This window comes from Chaetodon trifascialis, chromosome 2 (assembly GCF_039877785.1).
Source record: "Chaetodon trifascialis isolate fChaTrf1 chromosome 2, fChaTrf1.hap1, whole genome shotgun sequence".
Classification (NCBI taxonomy): Eukaryota; Metazoa; Chordata; class Actinopteri; order Chaetodontiformes; family Chaetodontidae; genus Chaetodon; species Chaetodon trifascialis.
This window is the reverse complement of record NC_092057.1, coordinates 3,366,848-3,385,603: the sequence shown is the minus strand read 5'-3', so window position 1 is coordinate 3,385,603 and position 18,756 is coordinate 3,366,848. Positions and strand designations below refer to the sequence as shown.

Below are 18,756 nucleotides of genomic sequence, written 5' to 3'. Positions count from 1 at the left end.
GTGTTTTAGTTAGTGCAGATAAACTGAACCTGATTACGAAATACTTCTTAGAAGTATTATGGCACTGTAATTAAATCCAGCCCTTGAATTTAATGCTGACTGGAGCCGTGATCCCTTTAAAGTCTGGATGTGACACTGATGTTGTGTTACTCTGAAGAAGCTGAGCCCCCGCCCTCAAAGCCGTCCAGTTTAATAGGTCACAGAAGACTCTTGAATCTCTTACAGCATGAACACATGAGAAAAGTGACTTCCTTTAAGAACTGTAGTCCTTCCACTTGCTTGTTCATGTTGTTCAACATCTGTCTTCTGTCAACTGGGTTCAGTCCTGTTTTCATACTTGCAAAATCCCAAATTAGCTGTCACCACTGTCGACACCGATATCGGCCTGTCGAGGAAGAAGCGCATTCAAGCGATGAAAATACCTCAAAGGAGATTAAAAAAGGGCCATTTTTTTCAAGCTGCATGTTTTCCTGTAGAATGGTCACAGTGCTGTCATACAGTGCTTGAAATGGGACAAATCATTGATGAAGCAATAGTGGTTTTCTTCTGAGTCATTGTAGGAAAAGTCACCAAGTACTGCACTGTGGACCTGTGAGAATAGACGTATCCTGTCTTTACGTGCATATGTTTAACTCTGGAGATGTTTTGAGCCATAATCTAGTCTAAAATGAGCTTTTTCAGTAAATTCCCACAGACGCAGACTCTGAACCCTTTTGATTGAAGCTTTTTTTAACTTAATTGATGGCAACCATGCAGTTTGGCGCTGATGATATTTATAGCTGCACCCAAGAAGTTTAGTTTAGGAATTTCATTAAATTACAGATTATTGATGTAGTTGTTAGAAGCCTTGAATGATGAGGAAGTGTGCAGCTTTTTCCAAAATAGCCAAATGACATGGAGCACTGTGTAATGTTGTTGTATCATATTTTTGTGATGTTTGGCTCAGTGTAAGTCAGTGTGTGAAATGAAGCCATGTGTTTTCTAGTTACAACCGTCAGCGTAGTATGAAGTTATTTTCATATGCAAAAAGCTTCGTTTAAAATGTGCTCCATGGCATCCAGCCCCCCTCTCTTTGTGTCATACTTATCTAACTTCTGTGCATGATCTGAATCCCCTCCACAGAAATATGTGGTGTGTGAAGCAGCCGGGGGGCAGTAATATTTTTGACTATAAGTTAATTCCTGTGAACTCTGTTTGAAAGGGGACACAATGTTCTTGTCTTCATGTGTTTCTAAAATCTAGATGTTTTTCTTCTCGTTTTATAAGTCCTCAATGAAACTGATGAAATTCAAGCACTGCACTTTGGTCTGATGTTTTTTCCTCTGTGGTTTTCTTCCCCACAGCTCCTCTCCATATACACGGGAGAATGGGAGGCCTTTGCATTTTCAGCCCCCAGCGCTGGAGTTTGGGACGCAGTAAGTGCTGCTCTCACTTCCTGCTTTCATTTAACGTGCCTTAACAAGCATCGGCGTCATTCAAATGATGAAAATCTTTAACACACGCCCAGTTACAGAGTGTGCTTCATTTGGCCATATCTTAGTCTGGAGTGATGTGGAAATCTTCACCGAATTAATGCGTCAACAAAAGCTACTGAAAGGCCTGAACGAACAGACAGGATGTCCAAGTATGGCAGTGAGCTCATTTTCCCAGCATCCAGACGCACACTGGAGAGGGTTGACCCCAGTTAGAAGGTTAAGAACTTCACTGTTTGCCTCCATCGTCCCAAAACAGCCAGAATATCACATGTAATGCTGTGCTTGGACCGCAGTCAGCATTGCTCCTGCTCAGAACAAACAGTCACAAACAACATCTATTTTGCAGTATTTTATATCACATGTCAGGAATCCAGACAGCAGGCAAATGACCAAAATCCTCTAATAGTATTGGATAAATGTTTGGACGCTGAAATACCGCTTGAGGAAATTTATAGTTGACATCAAAATAGGAATTTGAGCCCACAGTCCCACACATGAGCCAGTGTTTTCCTTTTTGTCCTGTGAGAACTGTGGGAGCAGTCATAATTCAACTGAGTGGATGTTAAAAGATGAACAGCGATTTAGCTGAAGTTACAGAAATAAACCTGCGCTGAAGTGCAAGTGACCAGACACAGCAGTCTATCTGTGGACAGCTGGAAAGGAAAAGTAGAAGCTGTCTGATGAGACCGCTCCGCCTCCTGATTTAAACTCTGCTGTCATTTGCGTAAAGTGAAAGTAAAGTTAGACTCTCACAAGGAAACAGGAAGTGAAAGATGCTTCAGTTGAGGCTTGACTGAACATCTCAGATGTCGAGAATGTAGTTCTGACATGTTGTAGACTGACATGTACAGTGCAGGGAGAGGTTTTGTTTTTTGTGACTGAAACTGGCCTCTTAAATCACGTTTGTGCTCAATTATTTTTTACTCAAAACTAAAGTAATCAAACTAAAGCTGAAATTAGCACTTCAGTCTGAATATTTTTTAATACATTTTTGAACTCAAGATGCATACATTTTAGATATTTCTGTGCCTTCATGTCATGCGATCCTACTCAGTGCCCTTAATCATGGATAATTCGATATAGACCTCCAAATGGAACCAACTCACAGCCTTTACATGGTGAACAAACTGCTGCTGTTTCAGTCTGCAGAGAAATGAGACATGCAATTAAGATTATTTTAAGAAATCTAACAAAAAATCAAGTTAAACTGTAAAAAAATATTGATTTATGGTACACCACTGCATTCCCCAGATGAAATGCAGCAGTGCCCTTGTGTTCCTGAGCTTTGCAGAGAGAAGCATTCATACACATGCAGATCAGCATTGACGCGACTCACTCTGTCCACGTCTGTTTAAGCACAACACACTGACTGTCGATCTAATCTTGCTCATGCATAGCGTCTCTGCATTAGTCCAATAGAGAAGGGGAGACTGTGTTATGGATAGAGGCTGTAATATCTGCACAGTCAGGGTCAAAACTGTCCAGTGATAGCTTAGCATTCGATGCATGAGTCTCACAAGAGGAGATGCGTTACACTAGCATGTCAAAAAGCTGTTATTATTCTTAAATATCTGAAGGTTTTCAGATCAGATGCTACTGTACGCCAACCAAACATTTGCTGTCACATTAGGCTAAACCTTGCAAGCGTTAACAAAACCTAGCACACGCCTATATGTAAGTGTTAAGTCAATATTTGCGTGCCAGACCTGTCGTAGACTAAAAGGGCAGCTTACAGCGATGGCTGATGGAAGAGTGTCTGCAGTGTGAAAGTTCTGTGTTATTACCCACAATGCAGCAGGTTAATTTATCTTTGCTTAATTCAACTCGATGACAAGACATCAAAGCATGAGAATGACAAATAATTTGATTCCTCGTATACAATAAACAATGTGCGTACAGTCCACTTTTAAAGGATATGAACTGAGCGTGAACACAAACAGAACCAGTAACAACTACAGTGCAATGTAAAGCAATACACCAACATAAGCTGGCATCAACACATATGAAGATGACCCAGCACCTCGAGCACACACTCAACCAACACTGAACAACAGAAACTTCAGAGTGGTAGTATTTGTTGCAGGGCTGCAGGATTGGATTGCAGTATTTCTTACAGAGGTAACCTCCTAAATGTTAATGTAGCTGCCTGCAGTGAAAGTACAATCAAATTAACTCATATGTACACTTTGAATTATGCAAGATTATCTCTAAGACGCAGTCATCTGTTGATTTAGCCCACATGGAAGCCCGCTGAATCCCACCTCAGTCAGCCACACGCTTAATGAAACACCCTCTCTAAGTACTGGCACACATTCAAATGGCTTTGTCATTATCCTCCCCTTGTTAGGTAGTTAGACTGTTCAGTCATAAACAGAGATTTGTATTTGAATTAAACAGGAAATCTAATTAATTTGCGAGTTAAATGAACTTGAGGTGCTTTGGAGTGGGACAGGGAAGCAGTGTTAATTTGATTGACCTAGTTTGGGTGTGAGCACTGAATGTTGAGTGTCACTCTCGTAGATTATAGCAGAAATGGCCAAACCCAGAGAGCTAATCTTCATGCTGATGTAACCCAAAGGCTTTTCATAGCCTTCCTCATGTCCTTATTTGTATATGTGGTTTTACATCTGACACTGGGGCCTTTCTGAGATGAAACATGACGAGCTCATACTTGTTGACTAAGAGGCAAATGGATGATTTTCATTTTACAGCTGCTCTATGTTGACAGGACGCATAACGCTAGTTATTCAATGAGTCATTGCACTGACTGAATGACCGGGCTAATCTCTGACCTGTAAACTCTGACACATACGGTGGATTAAAGTTTCATCTAACCTTTTACACAAATACAAAGAAAAATGTGTGAATTAGTCACCATAACCGCTGCGATCCAAATGGGTTAAGTGAGCAGCAGAAGGACCTAATTTAATAAACGGCTCCTTTGAGGCCTCATGAATAAACTGACTTATGGACGACTGTGTCAACAGTTCGGTGCCTGAAAAACTTGGGCATGAAGTTCCTCAGCTGGCAGCGGTGAAGGTTTAGTGCAGAGCTTCGTATTTCTGATGCCGTTGTGTCTTGTCTTCACAGGCCGCTGGGGCTGGCCAGAGCTGAAACCATATATATACACAACCCCAGCCAGGAAGTTCCTGTGACACTGCTGTCAATGTTTACATCCAGCAGGCATTTTTACATACCTTTCTTTCACAGAAGAGTAAGTGTCTGTGTGTTTACTCCTTCAGTAATGGTCGGTTCTGTCCTAGTTTGTGTGTCTTGTTCTTTGCAGAATTGTCTGAAATAACTTCTCCTGTGTCCTCTGTGTCCTAGGTGATCCCACCCAGAGGGAAGGCGTCTTTTAAACTAGTTTTCCTCCCGTCCGAGGAGGGCAATGTAGAAAACACATTATTTATAAACACATCGGCCCATGGGCTGCTGTCATACCAGGTCAGTTCCATGAATACGCCTCCTGATGTGTAGCCTCAGACCACCAGCTCGTGGGTAAATGCTGCATCGTGGTGCAAGCGGCCCTTCCTCTCCGTCAGCTAGATTGGTTTTGTTGTCACAATTCAGACTGGAGTCATATCAGTCAAAAACGTGTCATCCGAAACAGCATCAGCCCAAACTGCTGCTCAGCTGTAGCTGGCATCCATGTTTGTTTTTACTTTTAATCTGGCATGCACGTGCTCATAAACAAAGGAGGTCCAATAACTCATTGTTTATGCTCATGTTGTTTCAGATGAACTTTTTAAAACCTTTGACCTCAGAATTCAGGGTTAGGACGTGAAAGGTGACAAAAGTAGGTCGCCGTTTCCAGTGAAAGCAAACGCATTCAGCGCTTCAGTAAAAACACTCCAACCGGCCCAGCTTTTATCACGACATCTTAAATGTTTATGGTTTGGCTTCACCTCAGCAGACCCGTGAACTCAATGTTCTTGCTAGAATCATAAGAATACAGTCTGGAAACGTGCATTCACATGCTTCAAACTGCTGTATCCTCTGGGCTTATTTGCACTCCGGTCCCTCAGTCTGTTTTGTTATTCCATCCCAGCGTGATATATTACCACTTTAGGGTTTGTCTGACCTCAGTTTTGGTAACCATTTAGTGATCTCTTTTAAATTTCACCTCATCAAGGAGCAGTTAAATGGAAAGCTGGAATTACCTGAAGAGATTTACTCCAGATGCATTGGAAATGTGTATTATGTTGTCGTGGCACACTTCGCCTCCCTCACATTAATCCTACACCGCAGTGTTTCTCCCATGCCGCTTATTAACGGAAAGCAAACACACCCAAAGACGCAGACGCTTGGACTGAGCGGTGCCACTCCCTTCACGAGCTTCAGACAAACTGAAATGTTTCAGTCGCTCGCTTTTCATGTTTCCAATGAGCCGAACACCTCGAATCTTTGATGTACACTTTTCTCAAACTTTTCACCTGTTGACTCCTTGTACAGTGTCCTTCATTGCAGTAATGGTGTCTTAAACCTGTGTAGTCAAAGCTAAGTGTTGTTTTGTGCCATGTTGGGACAGACGTGACTGACCGTGTTAAGGTGAACCACCATGAAGTGAATCACACGCATTAATCTTCAGGGCTTAATGTGTGACGTGCACGCTGCAGTAAGTTCAGCTTGAGTGCAGGACCACTTAGTATCTTGAATACGGTTAATTTGTTCTTCGTCACCGTGCTGTTACAGGCTCGTATTTGTTGGGCAAAGCTCAGTTTGACTCAATATTTAAGCCTCTTGGTGTTGTTTTTGCTTGTCCATCCGTCCATGTGGTGGTACGTCCCATTCTGGTGAACTCGATATCTCGGGAATGCCTTGAGGGAATTTCAAACACTCACTTGGACGCGAGGATGAACTGAGTAGAATTTGGTGCTTAAAGGTCAAAGGTTACCACACACAAAACATGCTTTCAGTCACAACTTAAAAATTCATACTCTAATTCTGACAAAACTTCACACAAATGTTGAAGTGATGACATTGTACATCCAAAAGGTCGAAGGTCAGCGTCACTGTGATGTCATAATGTTCTGCAGAAGCACTTTTGTGGCTGTTATTCAACACTGTCACTCAGGAACAGAAGGGCGGATTGTGACCGTATTTCACATATGGTCAGATGCTGATCTGGTGACATTAATCTGTGGTGTCCACCTTGAAGCTGTGCTGGTTGTACAGATTGTTTATATCTGCTGAGGTGCCACATTGAAGAATTTATAGCGTCTTTGCAGCAACATCCACGTTTGAAGCATTGCAGTCCACCACGAGCTGACTGGTTCTGCTGATATTGAGCTTCAGGTGATTGCTGTTGCACCATGTGATGAAGCTCTCTGTCAGTCCTCTGTGCTCCTCTGGAAGCATAGTCTCTAAGTGAAGACAGCCGACAGTGTCGTGAAAAGACGTTTAATATTATTAAACTGTCAGAGTTGGCAGTACATACAGTATCTTGTGCAAGTCTGGACACACGTGGATGTAAACTGCAGCTTGACTGGTTGCATGCACTGTTACAAACTGCTGCAGAGGTTTAGTTCAGGTCCACTAAATGACACGACTCCTTTGTTTGCTTGTTCACTGCCTGGCCTTAATATAATGCATGTGGATATTGAGAAACCCTTTTCTAATTGTTAACTGGTCCTTTTCCAGGTATTTGGTGTGGGAGTTCACCAGGGTTCATTAAAGTCTGTCCAGAGAAAGGACAGTCTGCTAATATTCCCTCACATCCAGAGCATTAAGCTGACCCAAACTCAGGTATGTATTTAAATGTCTGTGTGTGCTGGTTCGTGCAGGCCATGCATAATAGTGAGTAAGAGCTCATCATTGAAAACAGCTGATTTCCCCTTTCCTGCCAGCCCCGATAAACAGACGGCTGCATACGTACACTTTGTCAGGCAGACAAGCGCTTGCTGAGTAACTGAATGTGTGTCCAGTCAGCATGAAGGACATCATAAAACAATCACTTTTCTTTCTTGCATAAAAGTGTAAATGTTTGCTTGCAGACTACAACCGAAAACACTCCTTTTAAAGTGATACAAGCTTTGTGCAATCATTCATCTGTACACACAATTCAAAGCCATGCGAAACAACCAGAAACCAATGACAAATTAGTGTTCGGTTTTAGAAGCAAGCCAAAGCATTGAAAGTATGTGAGAAGCTATTTGAAAGGGCTTCTCGCCTCCACAACAGGAAGTGGAGTAGCAGTTGCAAAATGTCAGCCTGGCCAAGTGCACAGAGACTTCAGCTCTCAAAATCACTCAGACTGCCGCTGGTGCTGAACGCAGCCTTTTCTCCCCCAGCAAGCTGCAGTGTTTCAGCAGATGGTTACCAAAGACATCCTCCACGCTCACCGTGTACTTTCTCATCACGTTTCATCATCCAGCCAAATTCTCATTGTGTTTCTTTATTTCTGTCTTCTTTGCACCTCTGCTTCATATTGCACAAACTGACATTTTGTGCCACGAGGCTTTGGCTGTTAGGAGATTCGATGGATGGATGTGCATGAACGTGTCCTGAGATAGTGGTGGTGGGGCGAAGACGTGCATGTTCGCAGACAGGCTGTCTGTCAGGCTGATTTTGCCTTGTGTGTGGAAACAAAGAGCGACTTCACACCTCGGTTGTGCTCTAACACGTCCCTTTGCAAATTTAGAAAAGCATTGTGAAGTCTGACACGCAGTTCTGTGACAGGAAATAGACATTTTTCAGGTTCAACTGGACACAGTTACTGGATTTTCTGTGCAAAGAGGAAAACAGTTGCAGTAAACACTTTAAAATGGGGCCAGGATCAATAGATAGTGTAATAAAGTGTAGTGTGTTTAGTGTTTTAACTGACAGCCTGTCACATGCACGTTTAGATGTAGGTGCTTTATGTTGGTCCAATAAACTGTCCTTTGCAAGGCAGGGCTGCCACAAACAATTATTTGGATAGTCGACTAGTCACCGATTATTTTTGTGATTAGTCGACTAGTCGGATCATACGTAAATTGCAGCTGCTCTTATACAACCATCATTAGCTTCCAGCTTGAAGTGTTTAAGGTATGCGCTAACTAAAAATAAAGACAATTAAAATGATAGTTCAATCAACTTATAATGAACTTTGTAGCAACAAATAATTCTTTAAATGTAACGTAAAGTCACTGGCAAAGGCACTGGCCTAAAGAACACAAAAATAAGTACTTCATTTGTCTCTGGCATGAAACATAGCTACCTTTAGTGGTAGGTAGTTATCACGGTAATCTGGGTTGAACTGCTTGATCATCTCTTTGAAACCTTGCTCGTCAAACATGGACAGGGTCTCATGCCCGTCACCAACATGTTCAAGATTGCTTCAGTCAGGACATGTGCTTGCCGAGGTGTGCATGTTGTTGGCTTGGTAATAAAGTCGTCCATTGAAGAGGAACGTATTTTTTTAGCACTGTAACGTAGCGTTAGAAAACATTAGCATTACCACATTTCCTATTCAAACACGACATCACTGTTATAACGTTACAGCAAACACATATGTGTAGTGACGCTAATGAAATCGTCGTTAATGTTAACATTTACAGCTATCAATATAAGTAGCTCAATGTTTACATTAATGTTAGCAGCTAACTAGCCAATTAGCTTCCTACCACTATTGGGCATGTGCGTCAAGGACAGACAGGCAGACAAGGCAGCGGAGGGTACAGCGACAGTTTTGAAAGCTTCAAAAAAATGAATGACGCGTCAACTGCTAAATTAGTCGTCGGCGATTTTGATAGTCGACGTAGTCGTGACTAGCCGACTAATCATGGCAGCCCTATTGCAAGGTCCATCATGATCAACATGAGAGCTACTCATTACCTGAACGACATGTAAACCACGTTTAAAGATTGCAGGAGTTCACAGCCATCGTGTTCAGAAGTCTGTGTTTGCAGATCTGTGAGTGGAGTCATTAAACTGCTCCTTTTAATTGGCTCAATAACAGAGCAGAGCTGCTCTGTTCAGTATTGAATTTCTATCATGTGCAGTGCATGGCTGGCACCACTAGAGCTCAGTCAAGTGTGGCGTTGCAGTAGCCACTGATCAGTGAGACATAAGAGAAAACTGGTGAGCACCTGACTCCTTGCTGATGTTTCTGTATGTTGCATATATAAGATGTTTTTAAACCCTCTGCTTTTCATGCTGTTTCTCCTGCAGGAAGATGCCTCCAACATCACAATACTGGGTCTACTCCTGGAGTGCAGCTTACCGAAGAGTTCGTTCAACAGTCCCCAGGTACTTATTTATCTTCCATTTACATAAAGATCCCCCCTGCACACCTTCGAAGACACATTATAACTGCGCTGTGCTTGAGTAATTTGTGTCTGACACAAAAGTTCAGTGATCCAACTGAAAGCTCTTAAAAATACATCTACTCAAGAATAAATCCACAGTCTTGGAAAAAGCAAATATTTTTCTTTCATAAGTTGAACTGCTTCACCCAAGATGTCTCCTACTTTAATGTAAAGTTGGGGTTTATGCAGTGGAGGTTTCCAGTGTCCACATCACACATGTGCAAGCTGCATATTGGACCACGATTGACTTACAGACCAGTTGAGATTTCATGAAGTCACCCTTGTTGGTAAATTGCTTGAAGTCGCACACAGAGAAACTTTCCTCCTCCAGCAGATGAAAGTGAAAGCAGGCTTCAAGCGTCAAACTCTGCACAAGCACCTTTCTGCACAAACATCCGAGACGCCTTGTGAGTGGGGGAGGGGGATGGAGTCAATATAACTGCATAGAAGTTCATCAGCCCTTGCCGTCCGCTCTGACCACTCATGTCTTCACACCACAAAGGATGAATGACATCAGAGCTCAAAACTCAAAAGCAGTTGTTTTGCAGAGGTGACTCTGAAATGAACTGCTTTAACCAGACACTCGACGGTCTTGTAACAACACCAATTGTGTCGTTACTCTGAACTGCACTTGCTAATAAAAACATTCTTGAATTTGCAAGCGGTCCGAGCATGAGAAGGGAGGGCAGAGGGCAGACTTTGAGGGAAAACACACCATTTTTAGTTTGTTCAGTGAGTGTTTTCACCCGTCTTGTCACTGAGTTTTGAGTGGCTGCCCTCTGCTCAGACAGACAGCCGGCCTTGTCATCTGAGCGCCTTCTGTTTTCTCCAGAACCCCTGAGGAGGGTGAGATCTCTTGCCAGACTTTTAATTGCTTTCTCAAGAGACTCTATAATTGAAGCGTGGCTCCCAGCGCTCGTGTGGAGCAACGCACATGATGCAAGAGGCGGCTGTAGACAACCTGACTGTATCGTCATAATTATGCAAACTGAAATCATCCTTACGTCCTGTTGCACGAGCGTTCCAGCTGCGACCTTTGGCTCGCGCCCAAGTTCGACACCTGCTCTTCAGCTCCTTTTCAAGTGTCGCTAACAAAATGGAGAAGTGCCCTCTGGTCAGCGTCTGCGCTGCTCGCAGATTAAATGAGCCTTACAGGAAGTTAGCAGTAGCCTGGGTCTCAAGGGATTAAGTCTGCTATTGCATCCCTGAGCCCCAGTGGCACCAAGCCAGGGCATCTGTCTGCAGGTCGTCAAGCGCTGATTCACCCTGAGACGAGCCCCGGTCTGCAGTGAGATTTGCACTTGTCCAGTACTGATGTGTCAGCTTCAGTGGGGTGTTAGTCACAGGGTGGGGTGGGAGGTTACCGCCTGCTTGTATCTGTCTGTCAAAGTACAGCATGCATCTGTCTGTCATGGCAAAGAAAATAAGTCACACTCTTCCATCCCTGTTTGCTTTCCGTTTACATTTTTTTGCCTTTAAGATCTAAATTGAACTTTTTTCTGTTGCTTTATTTTAGTTTCCGTGTACTAAATTCCTTAATTCTCAAATTACTCCTCACTGTTCACATGCTTCTCCTTCTGCTTGGTGCGTGACTGGTATGCCTTTCCTGTCCCGTCCCAGGGGTCCTGCCTCCAGAGCGAGGAGCGCCTCAGTCTGCAGATTAATCTGTCTGCGCGTGGTGACCGGCCCGCTGACCTGGACAAGCTCAAGCCTTACGTCATTGAGCACATTTTGGTGCTGCTGGTGGCCCCCGCTGCTGGACAGGCTGCAGTAGGTGGGTTTGTTCGTCCAGTGTGACCCAAAGTCTGGACGCAAATCGGCATGTGACTGGCACAGCGTCATTAAAGGACTGATTTTTCCTCATAAATGATACTCCAGTACAGAAAGGGAAAGATATAACTTCATTAATCCCCCACATTACAGACAGCAAGCAACAGCCGCAACTATATGCAACTATATACACACACACACACACACACACACACACACACACACACACACACACACACACACACAAAAGGAGTAAAAAAATAATAATTTTGAAAAAGGAACATTTGTGAAATTGCACAGATGTGGATAATTAAGTAGAGTGGAGAAACATATGTAATACAGATAGCCCAGTAAGGAAAAAAAGTACTATTGGACAAGATATTGCTTGGATGTAATAGCAGGATGTTAAACATGAGTAAAACAGTGAAAGATCTAGTTTCACATGAGTGTTTTGCTGTTTCTTCAGCCTCTGCTCAAATTACCACAAAGCATATTTTATCTTCACGAGCTGTTTCTGTGGTGGACCGCTATCAGTGCAAAAGTCCAAAAGGGTAAAACAGTGTTTACATTTTGAGACAAGAGGTAGACTTAATGAAGGACAGGAGGACAGAAGAGAGCATTAGTATTCTCCTACTCTTTTGAGAGAAATGTAAGAAGACACTATTTCTGCTCTGCTGGGTGTCAGGAAGGATGAAAAGTCACAAATATCAGGATAAGCCAATCAGAGGCAGAGTAGGGCAGGTCGTGCCTTCGCCATCCTGTGAAAACAAATCCTCACAGAGTAACACAGAGCCTGGAGATCAAAAGAAATCAGCTGCAGTGTTTGCACTGATGTCCAGTCACTGCAAACACTTCGGTTATGACTGCTCATGATCTTTGCTGTTGACTGCATCGGCACGCCAAACATGTCACAGTTTTTACATAAAGACGGTTTCCGCTGGCAGCAGGTCGTGACTTGGCCCGCAGTCTTGTTCTAACTTGTTTGTGAACATGGAGGTCATTTCTCATTTTCACTTTAATCATTTCTATTAAAGCTATGTTCAAGAAATCTTTGCTTCAGCAAGCAGGTTTCAGCATGTTCTCTTAATGACACAAAGAGCGCAAGTGGGACCTCTCCACAGCTGAAAATGTTGATTTGTACATACATGAGGAACACATACTGTACATGTATGTGCACTGGTTTTCCTTGTCTGATATATATATGTGTATTTTTTTTACAGGCGAACCAAAAATAGGAGTTTATATGTTAAATTCTGGAAGCAAGAAGCTTGACGTAAAGGTGAGGTCTTTGTTTTGCTATATGACGGATATTATAGGAAGCAATTTATAGACTCTGACAAGATGATTCATATCCCCAGGACATGCAGGTCCTATCAAAAGTGGAGGCCGGCCTGGAATTTAATCAGGTTCTGCTGACACCAGAAGCAAAAAACTTCACTGAAGTGGCTGCACTTGCCTGCAGAGGTGAAAACTCATTTCACTTCATATCATTTCTTCCGTGTGCAACTGCATTTGACCCCAGTGTCTTGGAATATTTTACCAGCGACAGTTTTGCTTCTTGTATCAGGTTCATTGCCAGGTCACGGAAGGAAATGCACAAGTCATATCAGTTTAACGATTCTGGGAAACCGGACGAGCCACAGCTTCCCTGGACTGCATATCACACACAGGTGATGTTGAAACCTTTTGCCATTTCACACTCGTGTTGTCCTCACAAACCATTAGAAATAAAGCTTAATTGACACACAAGCTGAAAACCTTTTGTCGTTGCTGTCTGCAGACGGACCGAGGGGGATTTGTTCAGCCTGTTCCAGGTGAAGCAAAGAGATGCAGACAAGGTGGATCTGTGGCTGACACACTCTCTCCTGCTGCCCCTCACTGTGATGAATGCCAGTCTCTCACAGAAGCTGCAGGGAGTCATGAAGGTATTCACTACCACCTGATGAAATGACAGGAAGCAGACACTTCACCCTGTTCTCATGAGATCAGGATTTGACAGGAACGTCTCTGCTGCCCCCTGTCTGTCAGGTGATGAACTTCAGCGGCCCGCTCACAGTTCCTCAGGGCTGCTGGCGCATCCTGTCCCTCCAGCTGCTCAGCAGGGCCCTGCCTGTCAACCAGTTGTCCACTCTGAGCCTGGACACCAGCCTGGGGACAGCCCTACACGTTCCCCTTTACTTTCACTCAACTCCTTTCAAGGTAACACGCCAGCTGTAGTGGCCAGTCAGTGTGTTGGGTTGGGCATCAGTGCATGGGGTCGGTTGTGGTAACAGATGATGTGTCTGCCAGCAGGGGGAAGCAATGTTTGAGGCAGAGCGAGAGTGTGGACGACCTTGCCCACTCAGACTGTCTGAAACAGGTGAGGCATCGCACCAGAAGTCGTAATAAAAGAGAGTGTTTTAATTTTTCATTTATTAATGTTCCCTCTGGTCTCCCATCAGGTCGTTCAGAGTGGCAGCGTTCCCTCCTCCCAGACTTCTCCTCCTCGTCTTGGGCTGTGGACAGCAAACTGGCTGCTGAGCTCTGCTCGCGATGGCAGAGCCACAAAGACAAGCTGCCCTGCAGGTCAGTCTTCACAGCAGCACACAGCTGTCTCTTTCATACCTTTGTTCTTCTTGTAATGCACACTAATATCATTAACCATGTAAATCCTTTGGTTTTCCCAGGTGGCCCAGACTCCCCGTAGAGACGTCCTTTCCTCTGGACTTTGGTGCTACGCCCGTCAACGAGAGCAAGGTGGGCAGAACTTAATGATTTAAGTTGTATTTATGTTATATATATGATGCACACACACACACACACACACACACACACATATATATAAAATCTGTGACATTTGTCTGCAGCAAGAAGAAAACATTTGCTTTCGTGTGTTCCAGGTGAAGACATTCACGGTGAAGAATCCCTCCTCTTCAGTGGTTTCTGTGGAGATTCGAATCCTCTCGCTGTACCCTGCCCCCCTGGAGGCCCTGGACCTCCTAACCAAATGGTACCCTGCTGAGATCATACGTTTGACACTGATTCAGCTCTTCTGTGGCTCGTCTGTTTGGAGCATCGCACCATGTTGCTCCAGCGCATCCCTCTCGTGCTTTCTTCACACTGTTTTCTCTGTTTTGATTGGCAGGTTTAATATCAGCCCCCTCTCTGTCAACATCAGCACTACAGAGTTTTCTCTGTTGGCTTCTCCCCCAAAGGTAAATCCTGAGAGTGCTCCTCAGAAATAATCTTTTAGTATTTAGTCTGCTTTCAGCTCCTATAAAAGAATTGACTGATTGAAGTCAAAGACAACACCGCCATCGTTGTGCTTCAGCATTGCTCATGTTGCTTCCCCTCCCAACCTTTTCCCCCTCCTCCTGTGTGTTTGTGTGCAGGCGGGTGAGAACGTGGAGGACGTAAAAGGAGGTGTCTTACGACTGCTGCTGCAGCCCTGGGAGGCCAGAGAAGTCGCTGTGGTCTTCACTCCCACTGACCACAAGCCCATCACTACCATTCTCATCATCAGGTACTGACTCATATTAGTAGGATGAGTTTGTCTTTTCAGTGTGTGTGTTCAGATTGTTTTGAGCTGGAGGTTTTGAAAAGGACACTTTTCCCTCTAAGCTGTTTACGTTGCCAGTGCGCATGAATATTTCACTAATATTCCAGTTTACATGCATTTTTGCATACTCCAATTAACTTACTTTCTCCAAGTTTTCCACCGGCGCGGACTTGTTCCACCATGCAAACAGCCTCCTTCTTTCATTCTTTCAGCCGCCTTCTATTTAAAAGTTGGCGTGTTTCTCCCTCCAGACAGAATTGCGGGCTTTTCTTTTGTGCATGCATCTCTACACCGCCCTTGCAAACTGTTGGCTTGACAACGCACAGAGGTGTCACATGTCTTTATTGGAAAATACGCCATCCGCACAGCAACTCCAAAACATGAAGCAGCTTTAAAACAGCTGATTATTACTGAGTTAGCATTGGCTAATCTGAATAGCTAAGGAATAAATCCAAAAATTAAGGGAAAAGTACAAACTTAATCCTTATGGCCCTTTCTTGTGGTATCTGTTAATTTGGCATGTTTGTGTCCAGCATGTTGAGTGAGTTCTGTCAAACATGGTCTTTGTCTTCTGTGTTTCAGAAACAACCTGACGGTGTTTGACATGAAGACGGTGCAGGGCCACGGGGCCAAAGAGCTGCTAAGAGTCGGAGGCAAACTGCCCGGCCCCGGAGCCTCTCTGCGCTTCAACGTCCCTCAGTCGACTCTGATGGAGTGTCGGGATGGTGAGATGAATATTTAAACTTTGTAAAGTTCAGCGGCAGCTCGTCGCTTTCTAACGAACGACCTAACATCGCTGCCTGTCCCTCGTAGGCCTGCGCACCAACAAGCCGCTCTTCGCCATCAGAAAGAGTTTCAAGGTGGAGAATGCAGGAGAGCTTCCTCTGACAGTCATGTCCATGAATATAAACGGATATAAGTGTCAGGGATTCGGCTTCGAGGTGTTGCAGTGTCGCCCCTTCAGCCTCGATCACAACAGCTCCTCTGAGATCACCATCGCGTAAGTGGACTGCAGCCTGTCATATCGGCTTCCAGTGGATTTCTTTTATTCAGCACTTCAGTGCTGCATGTTAGAATTAAGATGGACGAGGGCAGCGGCAGTGCCCACATGTGCCCACTCATTTTCTGTCTTCCTCTTTCACATCTTTTTGCAATGTGTCCTAATTGTACCTCCCTCTTCCTTTTTTATCTTTCTGTTCCTGTTCACTCCTCTCTGCCGTCTATGTCCATGTCCTTGTCCCTCACTGTCTCTGCCTGCCTACGTCCTCAGGTTCACCCCAGACTTCACCTCATCCTGGGTGATCCGGGACCTCACGCTGGTGACCTCCCGCGGCACCTCTTTCCCGTTCACCCTCAATGTGACGCTGCCCCACCACATGCTGCCTCTCTGCGCTCAGGTGGTTCCTGGCCCCAGCTGGGAGGAAACCTTCTGGATGGTCACCCTCATCTTCACGTGGTTAGTACAAGACCGAATAAAGATGTGCCTCTTCTGCCTCAATAGCCATGTTTTTATCAACGTTTTGATGCACAGTTTGAAGTATCACACGAGGAAAGGTTGATGGAAGCTGCAAAATTTGAAAAAAACTCCTCAATCTTGCAAACAGTTTTTACGCTTGCTTGGGGTGGTTTTGACCTTCTGAGAAAAAGAGTTAATGCACTTAGTGAGAGATGGAAACACCTTTTCCGAATAAGTTCTGACAGAACGAACATTTAGCTCAACGTGAGTGATCAGCTGGTTTCTGCCCAAAGAGAAGAAGACCTCTCCGTTTTTCTCTCGTTGATGGCCGATTGACTGGTTTTGTTCCTTCTTCTCTGAGGTTTATTGGGGGGTGACAGACATGTGGTTTTGTTTCTGGTTCACAACATCTTCTTCTTATCGTCTGTTCCAGCCATGTGTAACGTAGCTTAAACCACCCTTTGCATAACCTAATTTATCAGTTCAAAAACCACTTGATGGAAACGATTAATTTTCTTTCTTGCAGTATTTCAACAGTTAGCTTCATGCTCTGACTGAATCGGTTTGTGTTTCAGCTTCTCCCTCTTCGGTGTGTGTCTGATGGCCTTCCATCAGGCCCAGTACATCCTGAATGAGTTCTCCACACCCAGCATCAGAAGCAACCACAACTCCACCCTGTCCCGGGATAACGGCTCCTCCAATAACATCACATCCAATGGAGTAAAGTATGTTTTTCAAAGACTCTAAATTCGCAGAAAGATACAGATGGAAGTGATACAGATGGATGTGGTGTGAAAATACTTACATTTGTCATTTCTGTCTTGTTTGCACAGTAAAACAAAGGGCAGTTGTAAGAGCTATGTGGACACCTGTCACACCTCTGACAAAGGTAAGGGGCGTGGCTCTCCAGCCCTGGCCAACAGCCCTGCCCCGCGTCCTCAATCCTCAAAGAGAGGCTCCTCGGTCACCCCATCCCAGCCACAGAAGAAACACAAGGTTTCGCTATATTACACCAAGTACAAGTCCAGCTTGTCCACAGCAGCGACCGGTGCAGTGACGATGGATGAAGAGCATGAGGACCTGATGCCGGACCCTCCCCTGACCCCAGACCCCGATGTCTGCAACAACAACGAGCCAGCTTTCATCAGTGAGCTGGACAAAAAGACATCAGCAGACTTAAAAGAAGAACCCCACAGCACTATAGACGATAGAGCGCCAGCAGAAGTTATGTTTCCCATGGAAATGCCTGCTGGTTTCCCAGATAACGTCACATTGAGTCCAGGACCAAGACCAGGCCTGTTGGTGTGCAGCCCGGTCGAGAAGAGCTGCAGCGAGCACTTCGCAGAGAAGATCGACTCCGAGAAAAGGGACGCTTCTGAAATGGAGGCAAGAAACGCACTGATTCACGTTCATTTCTCACTAATATGATCTGATCCTCCACTTTAAAAACAACCATCATTATTTTTCTCTCTCTCCAGCTGGGAGACGACGGGAAAAGCCAGAAAAAGAAAGCACAGAGTGCAGAGACTGGCGCTGCTTCAGGAAATAATAAGGGAAAGAGGAGTCGCAGGAAGACAGAAAATGTCTCTAGGTAGACCTCACTTGACCTTTAATTTCATCTGTAATCAATTTACCTTTAGTCTGATATTTATAAACTCATTCTGTCTGATTACTGCCCTAGTGCTCCTGAGCACAATGTTATAGTGATGCCAGAGAGGGAGAAAGAACCTGACTGGAAAACAGGGGACCGTAACATCAGCGGAACCCGAAACAGGAACCGCTGCTTCAATGGCGCCAAGTCAGAAACACCAAAGCCGGGACAGAGTGCCGAGAGCTCCCTCAAACAGAACGGTGGGTGTCCGCTCGCGGCTCTCTGCTTCTTTACTAACTCAGCACTCGAATTTCATCTCACCTGCCCTGTCGATGTCCAGCAGGTGTGTGTCCCACTCGTGCCCGACGGAAGTGTGCCACAGAGCGCCGTGGCGGTGGGGTGTGCGAGTCGGGCTCGGACTCCGGCAGCTCGTCGGGCAGTGTGAGGGCCAGCAGAGGGAGCTGGGGCAGCTGGAGCAGCGCCAGCAGCATGGAGGGAGACAAAGACCCTGGTGCCCGAACACACGCCTGCACTACCTCATCCAGAAAAAGTAAAGAACACCTGTGCATCATCTCCTCTCAGAACACACACTGTAGCTGGTGTTTCATCACAGATGACAGCGATGAATTACATTATTT

General features: G+C 44.7%; 1 protein-coding gene across 3 annotated transcripts in view; it reads left to right on the top strand.

Annotated features, from left to right (window-relative positions):
* tmem131l (transmembrane 131 like) overlaps positions 1–18,756 on the top strand; it is a 32,166-nt gene that overhangs the window by 10,014 nt on the left and 3,396 nt on the right. Inside the window, exons 4-28 of one of the 3 annotated variants that reach the window (XM_070978028.1) lie at positions 1,344–1,415; positions 4,566–4,689; positions 4,803–4,919; positions 7,116–7,220; positions 9,627–9,704; positions 11,384–11,537; positions 12,754–12,812; positions 12,892–12,997; positions 13,101–13,203; positions 13,314–13,458; positions 13,562–13,732; positions 13,826–13,892; positions 13,975–14,098; positions 14,200–14,269; positions 14,413–14,522; positions 14,658–14,727; positions 14,905–15,035; positions 15,654–15,796; positions 15,885–16,071; positions 16,342–16,527; positions 17,103–17,252; positions 17,361–17,913; positions 18,006–18,118; positions 18,209–18,378; positions 18,459–18,668. In XM_070978028.1, coding sequence (XP_070834129.1) covers positions 1,344–1,415; positions 4,566–4,689; positions 4,803–4,919; positions 7,116–7,220; positions 9,627–9,704; positions 11,384–11,537; positions 12,754–12,812; positions 12,892–12,997; positions 13,101–13,203; positions 13,314–13,458; positions 13,562–13,732; positions 13,826–13,892; positions 13,975–14,098; positions 14,200–14,269; positions 14,413–14,522; positions 14,658–14,727; positions 14,905–15,035; positions 15,654–15,796; positions 15,885–16,071; positions 16,342–16,527; positions 17,103–17,252; positions 17,361–17,913; positions 18,006–18,118; positions 18,209–18,378; positions 18,459–18,668 — 3,518 coding nt within the window. Of the gene's footprint in view, positions 1–1,343; positions 1,416–4,565; positions 4,690–4,802; positions 4,920–7,115; positions 7,221–9,626; positions 9,705–11,383; positions 11,538–12,753; positions 12,813–12,891; positions 12,998–13,100; positions 13,204–13,313; positions 13,459–13,561; positions 13,733–13,822; positions 13,893–13,974; positions 14,099–14,199; positions 14,270–14,412; positions 14,523–14,657; positions 14,728–14,904; positions 15,036–15,653; positions 15,797–15,884; positions 16,072–16,341; positions 16,528–17,102; positions 17,253–17,360; positions 17,914–18,005; positions 18,119–18,208; positions 18,379–18,458; positions 18,669–18,756 lie in introns of all 3 variants that reach the window. The other 2 variants (XM_070978020.1, XM_070978012.1) reach the window with 2 other exon arrangements.